This window comes from Oryctolagus cuniculus, chromosome 14 (assembly GCF_051225735.1).
Source record: "Oryctolagus cuniculus isolate XC-2025 breed Fujian yellow rabbit chromosome 14, ASM5122573v1, whole genome shotgun sequence".
Lineage (NCBI taxonomy): Eukaryota > Metazoa > Chordata > Mammalia > Lagomorpha > Leporidae > Oryctolagus > Oryctolagus cuniculus.
Window position 1 is genome coordinate 1,439,682 of NC_142880.1, and position 14,375 is coordinate 1,454,056.

The following is a 14,375-nucleotide window of genomic DNA, read 5'->3' on the forward strand; positions in this document are numbered from 1 at the left end:
ATCCAGCTCTCTGCTGTGGCCTGGGAAAGCAGCACAGGGGAGTGAATTAACAGATGGGTGATGCCTACCTCTCTCTGCCACTCTGTCTTTCAAATACACAAGTCCTTAAAAAAAAAAAAGAGGTGTTTGCTGTTACAGCAGAGTGACCACCCAGGTCTCCACTGTGCAGTGACGGCAACACCCGTTCTGGAAAATGAACCACAGGGGAGCCTGTGGCTTAGTTCACTAAGCCTCCACCTGCGGTGCCGGCATCCCACGGGGGCGCCGGTTTGTTTCCTGGCTGCTCCACTTCCAATCCAGCTCTCTGCTATGGCCTGGGAAAGCAGTGAGGATGGCCCAAGTCCTTGGGCCCCTGCACCCACGTGGGAGACCTGGAAGAAGCTCCTGGCTCCCGGCTTTGGATCGGCTGTTGCAGCCATTTGGGGACTGAACCAGTGGATGGAGGACTTCTCTCTCTGTCTCTCCCTCTGCCTGTAACTTTACCTCTCAAATAGATAAATAACTCTTTAAAACAGTTCCTTACTGAAAAGTATACATATGTTTTATTGCTCTTGGGTAGCTCCCAGGAGTGGAGTCACCGGGATGCACGGTAGATGCAGGTTTAATTTTTAAAGAATCTGTCTGGTTGTTTTCCGTCAAGGAGGTACCCTTTTACATTCCTGCAAGGATGCTTCAAAGAGTTGGTGGGAAACAGAATTAAAAGATAAGTTTCTTTTGATGTCAACAATTTTTGAATTCCATGCATATTTTCTCATAATAAGCATTTTTCACATATTATGGGAAACATTTTTGTACCAGAATAAACTCAGACTTTTAATTCCCTTTTCCCACAGACTTTGAAATCCCCATGGCTGCGCACACTCGCCAACACCTGATCCTGTCTTGCGTCGCAGCTGTTCCAGCGAGCGTGTGGCGATGTCACTGGGGTGGAGCCGTGCATTTCCTCGGGGACTGACGTGGCCATCCTGTAAAGCCTTCTAATTCGAGTTTGGGTTTGTCATGGCTGGTGCGTGCCAGCACCCGGGACTTTGGCGATGCGTCGGCAGCCCTGCTGCTCCCTGGCCTTGTGAGTGTGGGCTCTTAGGTGTCTGGCGCACATGGGCTGCGGCCTCCGTACCCCAGGTCTGCCTGTAGGGAGCCCGCGCCGCGCCCGCTCCGTGCCGCTCAGCCCCTGTCTCACGTCAGAGTACGTACCCGCGGCCGTCATGCGTTCCTCGACAGCTGGGTGTCTCTGCAGTGTGGGGAGGGAAAGAGTCGCAGAGTCCAGTGGACAGCAGAAATATCCCGGCCTGGGCGTCTGGCACAGTCCCGGGCGGCTGATTTGTCCTCCTAATGAGGTTTTGCTTGTGCTGATTTTAAAATTAGATTGTTTACCCTGAGCGCACACTGAGCAGCAGCGGGGAGAGGCGGCTCAGGGACAGCCGGTGGGGGAGGCTTGACATGGGGGAGTTCCCTGCCCCCGGTTCTCTGTGCTGTGGGAGAGGAGCGGGTGCCCCGAGTGTGCAGTGGGTGTGTGTGAGGAGTGTGTCAGTGTGATCCGAGTGTGCTGTGGGTGTGTGTGGGAGTGTGTCAGTGTGATCCGAGTGTGCAGTGCGTGTGTGTGAGGAGTGTGTCAGCGTGATCCGAGTGTGCTGTGGGAGTGTGTGGGAGTGTGTCAGTGTGACCCGAGTGTGCAGTGCGTGTGTGTGATCCGAGTGTGCAGTGGGTGTGTGTGGGAGTGTGTCAGTGTGATCTGAGTGTCAGTGGCTGTGTGTGTGTGGAGTGTGTGTGAGGAGTGTGTCAGTGTGATCCGAGTGTGCAGTGGGTGTGTGTGAGGAGTGTGTCAGTGTGATCCGAGTGTGCTGTGGGAGTGTGTGTGACCCGAGTGTGCAGTGTGTGTGTGTGAGGAGTGTGTCCGTGTGACCTGAGTGTGTGTGTATGTGTGTGGAGTCTGTGTATGAGAGTGTGTCCGTGTGACCTGAGAGTGTGTGTGTGTGTTGAGTGTGTGTATGGGAGTGTGTCCGTGTGACCTGAGTGTGTGTGTGTGGAGTGTGTCTGTGTGACATGAGTGTGTGTGGAGTGTGTCAGTGTGACCTAAGTGTGTGTGTGTGGATTGTGTATGTGACCTGAGTGTGTGTGTGTGTGTAGTGTGTGTATGTGACCTGAGTGTGTGTGTGGAGTATGTCAGTGTGACCTGAGTGTGTGTGTGTGTCCGTGTGACCTGAGTGTGTGTATGGGAGTGTGTCCGTGTGACCTGAGTGTGTGTATGGGAGTGTGTCCGTGTGACCTGAGTGTGTGTGTGGAGTGTGTCCGTGTGACCTGAGTGTGTGTGTTTGTGTGAGGAGTGTGTCAGTGTGACCTGAGTGTCAGTGGCTGTGTGTGTGTGGAGTGTGTGTATGGGAGTGTGTCCGTGTGACTTGGGTGTGTGTGTGTGTGTGTGTGGAGTGTATATGGGAGTGTGTCCATGTGACCTGAGTGTGTGTGTGTGTGGAGTGTGTCCGTGTGACCTGGGTGTGTGTGTGTGTGGAGTGTGTCAGTGTGACCTGGGTGTGTGTGTGAGTGGAGTGTGTCCGTGTGACCTGAGTGTGTGTGAGTGGAGTGTGTCCGTGTGACCTGAGTGTCAGCGGCTGTGTGTGTGGTAGCGTGTCAGTGTGGTCTGCGTGTGCGTGTCTCTGGGAACATCTGTGGGCCTCTGTCGGGTGCTCCGAGTGTCGGGTGTGTTATGCCTGTCGGTGACACAGTTGCAGATGGTCTGGGTGTTGCTGCGGGGCTTGTTCCTCTGGTCAGCATCTCTTCAGAGAGCGGGAGTGCGTCTCAGGTTTACTGCCCACCCCTGTTCTTTCACTGAGGACTCCTTTAGCTGGGGGTTCGATGCTCTGCTATGGGCGTGTCTTGTTCTTAGTGGTGTGTAAGGACGCCGCAGCCCTGTCTGGTAGATGTGGCAGGTGTCCCGCGTGTGTTCTGTCCTGTGGATGTTGCCGTGGGCTTGTTCTGTGAAACGGCAGCGTACTTTATGCTCAGTGAAGGCACCCTCGGGAAGCAGATGCCGAGTGGGACAGACGGAAGGCGGCTGCAGCGTGACCCTGGCCGGGACACGGGGTCCTTGACTGCCCCAGATTCCGTAACGGTGTTTCCTGCCGTGGGGCTGGGTAGACGTGGTTCAGTTGGACACCTGCCCGCTGACCCCTGGTGTTCCCATGCACCCAGGCCTTCACAGGCGTGGGCTGCTTGTTCCTCCTCACCCTGGGTCCCACTCGGCCAGAGCTGCGCTGATCTGAATCCAGGAACCAGGAGCCTCTTCTGGGTCTCCCACGTGGGTGCAGGGGCCCAAGCACTTGGGCATCTTCCACTGCTTTCCCAGACCACAGCAGGGAGCTGGATTGGAGAGGAACAGCTGGGACTTGAACCGGCGCCCATACGGGATGCCACACTGTAGGCGGGAGCTTGGCCCACCATGCCACAGCACCAGCGCCAGTAGGTACTAGCACGGACGTGGGTTTCCTTGTCTTGTGTGGATCTGCAGGCAGACCTGCCGGGTCCCGAGGTAACTGCATGTGTGAGGCTGGAGGACACACTCCCTGCCTTGCGAGTTTCAGTTGCTCCAACTCTTTACCAGCGCTGGACGCTGTTTAATCAGCCCTGGAGTGGAGTGTGGGTGTGTCCTGGGTGGATTTGTCTCCCTGGCGACCGAGGTTTTGAAACTTTGTGGCACATCTGTAGACGCTCCGTTAGGCATCCCTTCAGGTCACTTGTTCGTCCTTGTGCCGGACCGCATGTGAGATGTGTTTTGTTCCAGAGGAAGACGTGGTCGTGTGGAGAGGGGATTCTAAGGCGTTTACCCCCTCAGAACAAATAGGCTTCCTGGAGGTCACGGCCCACGTCTGTGGTTCTGCAGCGTGCGGCGTGCAGATCCACGCTGTGAGAGCTCCATAGCCTCCCGAGCACAGCTGCCCGCTGGCCGGGCGTGGCCTCGCGTCCCTGGCCTTGTCTGCTCCTCTGTGCAGGCATTGGCGGTCAGCCTGGAATCTTTTTTTTTTTTTGACAGGCAGAGTGGACAGTGAGAGAGAGACAGAGAGAAAGGTCTTCCTTTGCCGTTGGTTCACCCTCCAATGGCCGCCACGGCCGGCACACTGCGCTGATCCGAAGGCAGGAGCCAGGTGCTTCTCTTGGTCTCCCATGGGGTGCAGGGCCCAAGCACTTGGGCCATCCTCCACTGCACTCCCGGGCCACAGCAGAGAGCTGGCCTGGAAGAGGGGCAACCGGGACAGAATCTGGCGCCCCGACCGGGACTAGAACCCGGTGTGCCGGCACCGCAGGTGGAGGATTAGCCTAGTGAGCCACGGCACCGGCCCAGCCTGGAATCTTACGTGCCAGTGAGTGAGTGTGCGCGTGGCCTGGGCAGAACCGTGCACAGCTCCGGGGGGCGGAGTCATGGCCATGGGAGTCCTGGCAGGAGGAAGGCAGGGCCAGCACGGAGGCTGCCCGGGGCGGCTGCAGGTGAGAGGAACGGCTCGGCTTCCAGCCCTGTCGGAGCCACACGGCGCCGTGGTGGGGGAGGGCTGGGGCAGAGCTGCCATGTGGGGGCCCCTGCAAGAGCGCCACTGGCACCACGTGGGCAATCTTCCCTGCAGAGCCACCCCACCCCCACGCCACTGGAGCATCCTAGGGTGTTGACAGACAGCGTGCGCGTGTGAGAGAGTGTGTGCGGCCGTGTGGGCGTGGCATCTCTGCAGCGGGGCAGACACACACAGCCTTCAGGGTGTCAGGGATGAGCTGCGGCGTGGATCTGGGGGTGGCGGACACTTCAGGGTGTCAGGGATGAGCTGCGGCGTGGATCTGGGGGTGGCGGACACTTCAGGGTGTCAGGGATGAGCTGCGGCGTGGATCTGGGGGTGGCAGACACTTCAGGGTGTCAGGGATGAGCTGCGGCGTGGCTCTGGGGGCCGCAGGCAGCGCTGGCAGTGGTCTGCAGCTCCCCCGCTCGTGCACGTGCACGCGGCACCTGGAGCTGAGCTCCCGAGCTGCTGCGGGTCCAGAGCGACACGCCGAGCGGCGCTCAGCAGGAGAGGCGCAGGGAGTGGGCCTGCCTCGCGGGGTTTGCCCGGCCCTGCGGCGTGGCTGAGTGCAGCCGGGTGCCAGTGTGGCGTGCAGGGGCCAGGTGCTCCCACCGGACACTGCGGGGACACAGGAAGTTCACAGGCAGCCGCAGAGGAAGAGGAATGGGAGAGGCTGGGGAGGGATCCCTCCTGTGTCGAAGGTGCGTGTCTGTATGATTGAGTGTTTAATAGTGACAGTGTGTGACGACTGTGTTGCTCAGCGCTTGGAATCTTGGCACTCACCGTCACAAGCCGGTCACAGCTGGTCGGAGCACGCCACGAGGTCAGAGGCAGGTGAGTGGGTCACTGCCAGCCTGACCTCCACGGAGAGCAGAGACTGCGCCCCTGCGCCCCTCCCGCTCAGGACAGGAGCCCTGTGTGGGCCTCACGACCGTGGCAGCAACACCACAGACACAAAGCCCGAGTGCTGGGAGAAGCTTTGCGTCTCTCTGCGTGGGTTAGGCCGTGTCCCTCTCACGCAGCAGGCTTGGAGGGGCAGGCTTTGGGATACAAGGACTAGAGGTTGGGTGGCTGTCCAAGTAGCTAGGACACTCTCCTAGAAAGTTCTGGAAGCCCGCCATGCTCTCTGGAGAAGCATGGGGAACCACGGGAGGACACTCCGCGCCTGCTCTGGTCCTGACCAGACGCTGCTGTGGGGAGAACACGTGTTTCATCAAATCCTTCTCCCAGAACTGAGGCCCCAGGGCCACCCTGTGCCGCGTGGGGACGAAGTAGTGGGCCCTGGAGGCCCGGGGCCCTGCTGAGAACAGGTGACAGGAATGGGCCCCAGCGCCCGCAGCAGCCGTCAGCACAGCCTGCGCCCCACCCCCAGGCCCGGGTTGGAAATTCAGCTCAGAGAGGAACCTTGTGATCTGTGGCCGCGGAAGTCTAAAGCCGGGTTAAAGAGGGGCTGTGGCAGGCTCGTGAGTGTGCAGCTTGCGTGTGAGTGCAGGCTTGTGTGTGTGCAGGCTGTGTGTGTGCAGGCTTGTGTGTGTGCAGGCTTGTGGGTGTGTGCTGGCTTTGTGCAGCTTGTGTGTATGCAGCTTGTGTGTGTGTGTGCAGCTTGTGTGTGTGTACAGGCTTGTGTGTGTGTACAGGCTTGTGTGTGTGTGTGCAGGCTTGTGTGTGTACAGGCTTGTGTGTATGTGCAGGCTTGTGTGTGTGTGTACAGGCTTGTGTGTGTGTGCAGGTTTGTGTGTGCATGTGCAGGCTTGTGTGTGCAGGCTTGTGTGTGTGTGCAGCTTGTGTGTGTGTGCTGGCTTTGTGTGTGCAGCTTGTGTGTGTGTGTGTACAGGCTTGTGTACATGTGCAGGCTTGTATGTGTGTGCAGGTTTGTGTGTGCATGTGCAGGCTTGTGTGTGCAGGCTTGTGTGAGTGTGCAGGCTTGTGTGTGTGCATGTGCAGGCTTGTGTGAGTGTGCAGGCTTGTGTGTGTGTGCAGGTTTGTGTGTGCATGTCCAGGCTTGTGTGTGTCTGTGGATGCTTGTGTGTGCGCAGGCTTGTGGGTGTGTGCAGGCTTGTGTGTGCATGTGCAGTATTATGTGTGCAGGGTCTTCAAAAAGCTCACGGGAAGTGTGCGTTATCAAAAGACTATGCATGGATTTCAATTTTTTTGCCCCAAATAAGCTTATCTTTGAATTCCACCTCCCAGAGCTCCATGGAATGCGTTTGTATGGACAGCTGTGTTCTCTCCCGCTGTTAGGTCTTCTTCGCAGGCAGCACACGCGGCTCAGCCGTGGAGAAGGGTGTGGGCAGGGAGTGGGGAGGGGAGCCGTGCTGTGGGACCTGCCGGGACCCACCTGGACCTGCACAGCCCGTGGGCCCCTGAGGGAGGCCAGGAGGGGCTGCACCAGGCCCTGAGTCCAGCAGCCAGGAAGGGATGAGCCTGCTGGACAGCAGGGGCCACACTGATCCCCAGGCTCTGCTGCTGCTGACCGCATCCTCCCCACCACGCCAGAGCGGCCGCGGGGGCAGGGTCCTCGCCTGGTTCCCCCCCCCCCCCCCAGGGCGGCCCAACACTGGCTGTGTAGCTGCTCCGTGTTTGCTACAGTAGCGAGAAGCAGACAGGCCCTCGGATACAGCGGGACAGAGCGCGCCCTCTGCTGGAGTCTCGGATCCTGCACAGCAGAGCAGGCCCTCCGGGTCTGCGTTTCCGACGGGTGCTGGATGGTGCCAAGGCTGCCAGGGTGGAGACCACACTTTGAAAACCACTAGCAAGAAAGCGAGTGAAGTAGCCAGGCAGAGAGAGGGGGTGGGACCAGCAGAGCCGGCATAACAGCGCGTGGGAAGACCTCCAGGTGCTAGGGCTGGGAGGCCTGGTCAGCGCTGTGGCCACGGTGACGTCAGAGCTGGCCCTGACCTCATCTGTGTCTGGGAGGCCTGGTCAGCCCTGGGTCCACGGTGACATCAGAGCTGGCCCTGGCCTCATCTGTGTCTGAGAAGTGTGTGCACTGCTGTGGCCACGGTGACGTCAGAGATAGATGTGACCCCATCTGTGTCTGAGAAACATGGTCCTATTGCCATGATGACGTCAGAGGTGGACCTGACCCCACCTGTGTCTGGGAGGCCTGGTCAGCCCTGGGGCCATGGTGACGTCAGAGAAAGAGCCGACCTCCTCTGGGTCAGCTCTGTGGCCATTTTGTGATGCCAGAGAGAGACATGACGTCACTTGTGTCTGGGAGGCGTGGTCAGCCCTGGGGCTGAAGTCAGAGTTGGACCTGACCCTCGTCCCCATCCTGAGACCATGGAGCAGAGCCCCCTCGGCTGGAGTGGCCTGAACAGGGGCTGCACTGACCGGGACGTGTCTGCAGCGTGGACTGCTGAGCCTGCGCCCAGCCTACAGACGGCGTGGGGGTGTGGGGGAGACGTGCCGTGTGCTGGGCCCAGTGAGCCCTCGCAGTCCCTGCTGGGTCGTCTTCCCCTCCAGCCCTGTCTCAGCTCTGAGAGGACCTGTTCCTGAATTGTGCTGGGTGCTGTCCTGTGTCTGCCGGGAAACAGTGTTCCTGGGGGGTGGCTGTGATCCCTACACTGGGGTTAGTTCATGAGTGGGGGTGACTGTGATCCCTACACTGGGGTTAGTTCATGAGTGGGGGTGGCTGTGATGCCTACACTGGGGTTAGTTCATGAGTGGGGGCGGCTGATGATCCCTACACTGGGGTTAGTTCCTGGGGGTGACTGATGGTCCCTACACTGGGGTTAGTTCATGAGTGGGGGTGACTGTGATCCCTACACTGGGGTTGGTTCCTGGGGGTGACTGTGATCCCTACACTGGGGTTAGTTCATGAGTGGGGGTGGCTGTGATCCCTACACTGGGGTTAGTTCATGAGTGGGGGTGACTGTGATCCCTACACTGGGGTTAGTTCCTGGGGGTGACTGTGATCCCTACACTGGGGTTAGTTCATGGGGTGACTGTGATCCCTACACTGGGGTTAGTTCATGAGTGGGGGTGGCTGTGGTCCCTACACTGGGGTTAGTTCATGAGTGGGGGGTGGCTGTGGTCCCTACACTGGGGTTAGTTCATGAGTGGGGGCGGCTGTGATCCCTACACTGGGGTTAGTTCCTGGGGGTGACTGTGATCCCTACACTGGGGTTAGTTCCTGGGGGTGACTGTGATCCCTACACTGGGGTTAGTTCATGAGTGGGGGTGGCTGTGGTCCCTACACTGGGGTTAGTTCATGAGTGGGGGGTGGCTGTGGTCCCTACACTGGGGTTAGTTCCTGGGGGTGACTGTGATCCCTACACTGGGGTTAGTTCATGAGTGGGGGTGGCTGTGATGCCTACACTGGGGTTAGTTCCTGGGGGTGACTAATCCCTAAACTGGGGTTTGGCTTGGCAGACAGCAGCACGTGGGACACCTGGGTACCACTCCACGGCAGCACTGGGGTGTGTGTGTGTGTGTGTGTGGTGCCTGCATGTGTGTATATGCGCTTAGATATGTGTTCATGCATGTTTGCATCATGCACACACGCACACATGTACGCATTCATGTCTCTGAGCACATGTGCGCCCACACACGTGTGCATGCATGTGTGTGTTTCCCCCCCCGCAACTGGTTCATGAATGTCGCAGTGTGTATAGCAAAGAAGTCACACGTGTTTTCAGAGCCAGGCGTGCAGTTGGTGTTGGGCCGGCTCCACTCCGAGCACCTTCACTGACACCTGTGCCATGCCAGGCGCCGTGCCAGGTGCTGGGCAGACCCGGCAAGGGGACGAGGCCCTGCTCTGGGGCTCGCCCGGTCTCCTGGGAGAGGGACCCGTGAGCAGCTGTGGTGCAGGGGTAGAGGCCGCGCCGGGCCTGCATGAGGGCGGTGAACACCAGGAGAGGAAGCAGTGCTGCTGGAGGAGAGGCCACGGACGGGAAGTGACATTGCATCGTGCTCACGGGTGGGAAGTGACGTCACAGCGCGGTCCGGAAGGACGACCCCAGGCTTGTGAGCAGCCCCGAGCGTCAGCGGGCAGATCTCCTTTGAGAACAGCGCACCGTAAGCCCCGACCCGACTCGTCGCCCTGAGCGTCTGGGAGGAACGCAGACCGTGGTGGGGGTTGTGTTGAAAGCACCACGTGGCCTTTGTGTGGACACACACGTGGACACGGTCTGAAAACGCACGGGAGTGTGTCCTTCCGTGAGTCCCTGTTTCTGGACGCACGTGTGCAATGCGGTTTGGTCTCGGACTGAGGAGAAATTATATCGCCACGTCGAGCAAAAATAACTTTGATGGCTAATTTGATCACTCATTCACTTAGCCAGCGTTTAGTAGGAGCACCTGTCATTGAAGAGCTATGCAGCACGCGGACGTCGTCCGGCCGCGCGAGGGGCGCCTGGACAGGAGGGGCTCACGGAGGTGGGGTCAGCGTTCCGAGAACGTGGAGGAGAGCACGCGGTCTGCAGATGGGGACGGCACAGACAGCCTGGCCGCGGAGGTGGGCCTCGAAGGCGGGAGGGGAGACCGCACGTGAGGAGCAGGGTGGGGAGGTCGGCTCAGCACCGGGGGGCCTGGCTGGGGTGACTCGGGAGGCCTCGCAGCCCAGCCGGAACCGGCTGCAGGGCCGTGGCTCCTTGGAATTTGAAACGCAGGGCCAGGCGTTTCTCACTGGCTTCTGACCCTTCTCTCAGTGGCCATCTCCGGCTGCCCTTAGCCTCGGGGTAATTGTGTCCAACCTGTGTTGGGTCTTAACAAACCAGCGCACACTTGCCGGCTGGGGCTTAATCCCAGGTGGCTCCAGCAGCTGTAGGGGCAGGCGTCCACGCTTCCTCGCCCGGGGGCCAGGTGAGCCCACAGCCCTTCAGGGGTGGGGGAGCTCATGTCCACGCAGGCGCACACGGGGCAGGGGGCTGTGCGGCGTCTGTGGCCTGTGAGAGCCGGCAGGCCTTGCCACCCAGGGCTGGGGACCAGCAGACGCTGGGAAGAGCTCTGGGTCACCCTGTGCTGGTGCCCCCTGCTGGCTGGACTCCCCTGACTGGCGCCCAGGGGCGACCCCCCTAGGTCTGGGGGAGCGAGGGCGGAGCGGGTGTGCAGGAGCCTTAACATTTCTGCTCCCAAAACTACTCCAGCTGCAGAGAGCGATCAGCAGATACGGTCCGAACACCCGTGTGGTCCCGGCAGTCTAAGAGACCCACGGAGCCAGCCGGGTGGCCGGGTGAGGGCGGAGGGTGAAGGTTCCTGGTCACGCAGCTGCCTGACCAGCGTATCCCTGGCTGCGTCCTCAGTGCCCGGCGCTGTGGCTGGGACTTAGCAGTAAGGGCGTGTGCGGATAACCTGAGCGGTGGACGGTCCGGAGCATCAGCCGGCACAGAACGTGCGTCTAGACCCTTGGGCCAGGAGAACTCAGGGCAGACAGGAGTGAGCGTTGCTGGACCGAAGCAGTGGCCGGTGGAGTTCACGCTGCTGGATCTAGGAACCTCTCCCACCAGCCGCTTCCATCCTCCCCCAGGGAGCAGAGACCGTTCGATGGTGGTGGGGAAGCGGCAAGGGCAGCTTCCGCCTCCGTCTGCCGCGGTCAGGCCGGAGAAGCCGCAGCCGCATCACAGCGCCTGCACCCCAGCCGTCAGCGCTCGTTCGTTCATTCACGAGGCGACGATGTGCTGGGTGCTTGTTTCCTGTCTGGGACTGCAAACAGGAAATCGGACACGTAAGCCTCAGCCCTGCAGGTTAGTCTCATGGATGCTGGAGACGAGACACTGATGAAGAAGCATTGTAATTCTTAGTTAAATCTGAGGAACACCCTCTCCTGTCCCGCAGCTCATTTTTAAAAAGATTTATTTATTTGAGAGGCAGAGGTAGAGAGAGAGAGAGGAGGGTTTTCCATCCGCTGGTTCACTCCCCAGATGGCCACAATGGCTGGAGCTGCGCTGATCCGAAGCCAGGAGCCAGGAACTTCTTTCTGGTTTCCCACACAGGTGCAGGGGCCCAAGCACTTGGCCATCTTCCACTGCTTTCCCAGGCCACAGCAGAGAGCTGGATCAGAAGTGGAGCAGCCAGAACTCGAACCGATGCCCACATGGGATGCCAGTGCTGCAGTGGAGGCTTTACCCGCTACGCCACAGCACTGGCCCCACAGCTCACTTTTACGGGAGGCAAAAATGCTTCTCATTTTAGAAAATGTTTCTGGGCTCATGGGTTCATTCTTCATTGCTCCTTCTTTTATTTATTTTATTTTATTTTTTGACAGGCAGAGTGGACAGTGAGAGAGAGAGACAGAGAGAAAGGTCTTCCTTTGCCGTTGGTTCACCCTCCAATGGCCGCCGCGGCTGGCGTGCTGCGGCCGGCGCACCGCAATGATCTGAAGGCAGGAGCCAGGTGCTTCTCCTGGTCTCCCATGGGGTGCAGGGCCCAAGCACTTGGGCCATCCTCCACTGCACTCCCTGGCCACAGCAGAGAGCTGGCCTGGAAGAGGGGCAACCGGGACAGAATCCGGCACCCCGACCGGGACTAGAACCTGGTGTGCCGGCGCCGCAAGGCGGAGGATTAGCCTAGTGAGCCGCAGCGCCGGCGCTCCCTCTTTTAAGTTTTCTTCATTTGGGTTTATTTCTTTGGAAGGCAGACTGGACTGACAGTGAGAGCGGGAGTAAACATGAGAGGGGTGGGCAGACATCTCATCAGTTCATTCCCTCCCCATTCACTCCCCAGGCGCCTGCTACAGATGGGGCTGGGCCAGCTCTGACCTCTGACGTGGGGGTCGGGGACCACGCAGTGGAGCCGTCACTCTGCCCTGGGTGTGCACTGGCGGGAAGCCGGGTGGAGGCAGTGCAGGACTCGGGCCCAGATGCTCCGGCACGGGGTGCGGGACGTGGCCTCCGGCCTCTCAAGCAGAGGCTTAACCGCCGTGCCTGCCGCCGGCCCCGCTGCCACTTCTGTTGGGCTGCGCCTTCTCCAGGCGTGTGGGGTTCTGCCGACGTCTGCTTATTGTGAGCACGCTCAGGCCCGGCCGGTGGCTGGGACTGGCCACTGGCTGGGGGTGTTCTCTCACCCCAGGCTGTCGGCTGTCCCCGATCCTCTCCCTTCCTCCTGCACCCCCTCTGTCCCCTCTGTCCACCCTTTCAGGCCCCCTCGAAGCTGCCTGAATTGCCAGTTCTAAGCAGGTATCTCCTTTCCCCCGTGGCCTCTGCTTCCTCTTCCCCACTGGGCGTCCCCCTGGTGTCCCTCGGGCACCTCGTGCCCCCCGTGCCGAGGACCCCTCCCCAAAGGGGCTTGCTTGTCCTCGCGGGACGAGCCTGCTCCGGAGAGCCGTGCACCCGCAGCCCACGGGCTGCCGAGTCCCAGTCGAGCCCGCAGCTCCCCCTCTTCCCTGCCTCTGGGCTTGGGCTTGGCGTCAGCGCCCTCTGCTCCGCTCCCGGAGCCTCCCCACCACGGGTGTCCCACCTCCACGTGCGTCCTGGGTCAGATCCTCCAGCCACGCTCGGCCGCGTGGCTCAGACGTTTCTCCCACCCGTCATCCGAGCAGCTCCCTGGCCCCGGCTGGCAGCCCCTCCCGCCCACAGTGGGCTCGGCAGCCCTCTCCTTCCTGCCGGCCCTGTCCCCTGTGCCTGTTGCTCGGCTCCCCCCACCCTGCGCCTCCCGAGCTGCCCTGTCCTGGCCTCGGGCTTTCTTCCTCTTCTTTTGTGCCTCCCCGCTCCCCCCAGATCTCAGCCTGAGCTTGGTCGCATCCTCCGGTGCCCCGCTGTCCTGCCGTTGCCGTCTGCAGGGCTGGAGCGCAGGGCTGGAGCGCAGGGCTGTGATTCGGCTGCCCTCAGGCCCTGGCAGCCCACCCGGGACTGTGACCTCAGCTCCTGCCGCACAGCCACGCACCAGGCCTTTCATGCTTACGAGCTGCAGGGCATCATGGTTTCGGGGGTCAGGGGGCTGGGCGGCTGGGCTGCTCATCTGTCCAGGCCCTCACCTGACAGCCGCATCCACACCCAGCTCTTTTGCTGCTGGGCGGGCAGGGTTTGCTCCTCTTGGGTGGCCAGGTTAGGGGGCCAGCGAGGGCCTCCCCAGCACCTGCTCAACCCACGAGAGCCGGCGAGGGGCAGCATCTGCAGGGAAGGCCTCCGGGTCCTGCAGGTGACCCCAGGTGTCCTGGCCACACCCCCCAGTGGGTGGGGATGAACCTCAGGCCGGGACCGGGGACTGCTTGGGGTCTGTCCACAGGAGCAAGGCCTTTGCTGGACACTGGCGCTCCTGGAAAGCACCACAAGGCTGTCTTCACGCCGCCCTGTGCCCATTGCGCCCGTACACCTTGCAGTGTTTGTCCACGAGCTGCAGGCCAGGTCTGACCTCTGCGTTAGGGGCGTCAGCAGGGACTGCCCCGGTGGTGCAGGGGTGCTCCAGTGCACAGCTGGGCGCTAGCGGCCTCCGTGGGGCCTCTGTACCCGGTGGCGCTGGGGGAGCCGGTGTCCGCCCTGAGCTATGGCAGTGCCTAGGGCAGCGCTCCGTGGCCGCAGGGTGTCTGCATGTCTGGATACAGTCTTCTTCCCTGGGGGGCTTCGCGGTGCATGTGCCCAGCGGGCTCAGGGCGTGTCTGAGCTGAGGGCTGCAGGCCAGGGTAGAGGGGGTGCTCTGTGGCCAGGGTCAGGGCCACGTGGCTAGTAGCACTAGGACCCAGTGCCGCCAGTCTTGGTGTCGGGGCAGCCAGGACCTGAGGCTCAGCCCTAGGGGTCCTGAAGGTGCTTGCCGTGGACGCACGGTGATGGCCGCAGCACACGCCCCAGGTGAGCCCCTGGAGCGCATGCCCCCGGGCCGGGCCCTTCCGACACCCGGCGCCCACTCCGTGTCTGCCTGGGCGCTGAGTCTGGGAGCAGCCGCCCGCGCCGTCCAGTTCCGGGT

The 14,375-nt window shown here is 60.9% G+C and overlaps 1 protein-coding gene across 2 annotated transcripts in view; it reads left to right on the forward strand.

The window, feature by feature from the left end:
* Positions 1–9,412: 9,412 nt before the first annotated feature.
* The window catches only part of PDE8B (phosphodiesterase 8B), a 198,728-nt gene continuing 193,765 nt past the window's right edge, over positions 9,413–14,375 (forward strand). For both annotated transcript variants that reach the window (XM_089312885.1, XM_089312886.1), the window contains exon 1: positions 9,413–9,993. In XM_089312885.1, coding sequence (XP_089169011.1) covers positions 9,853–9,993 — 141 coding nt within the window. In that variant the 5' untranslated portion in view covers positions 9,413–9,852. The remainder of the gene's footprint in view (positions 9,994–14,375) is intronic.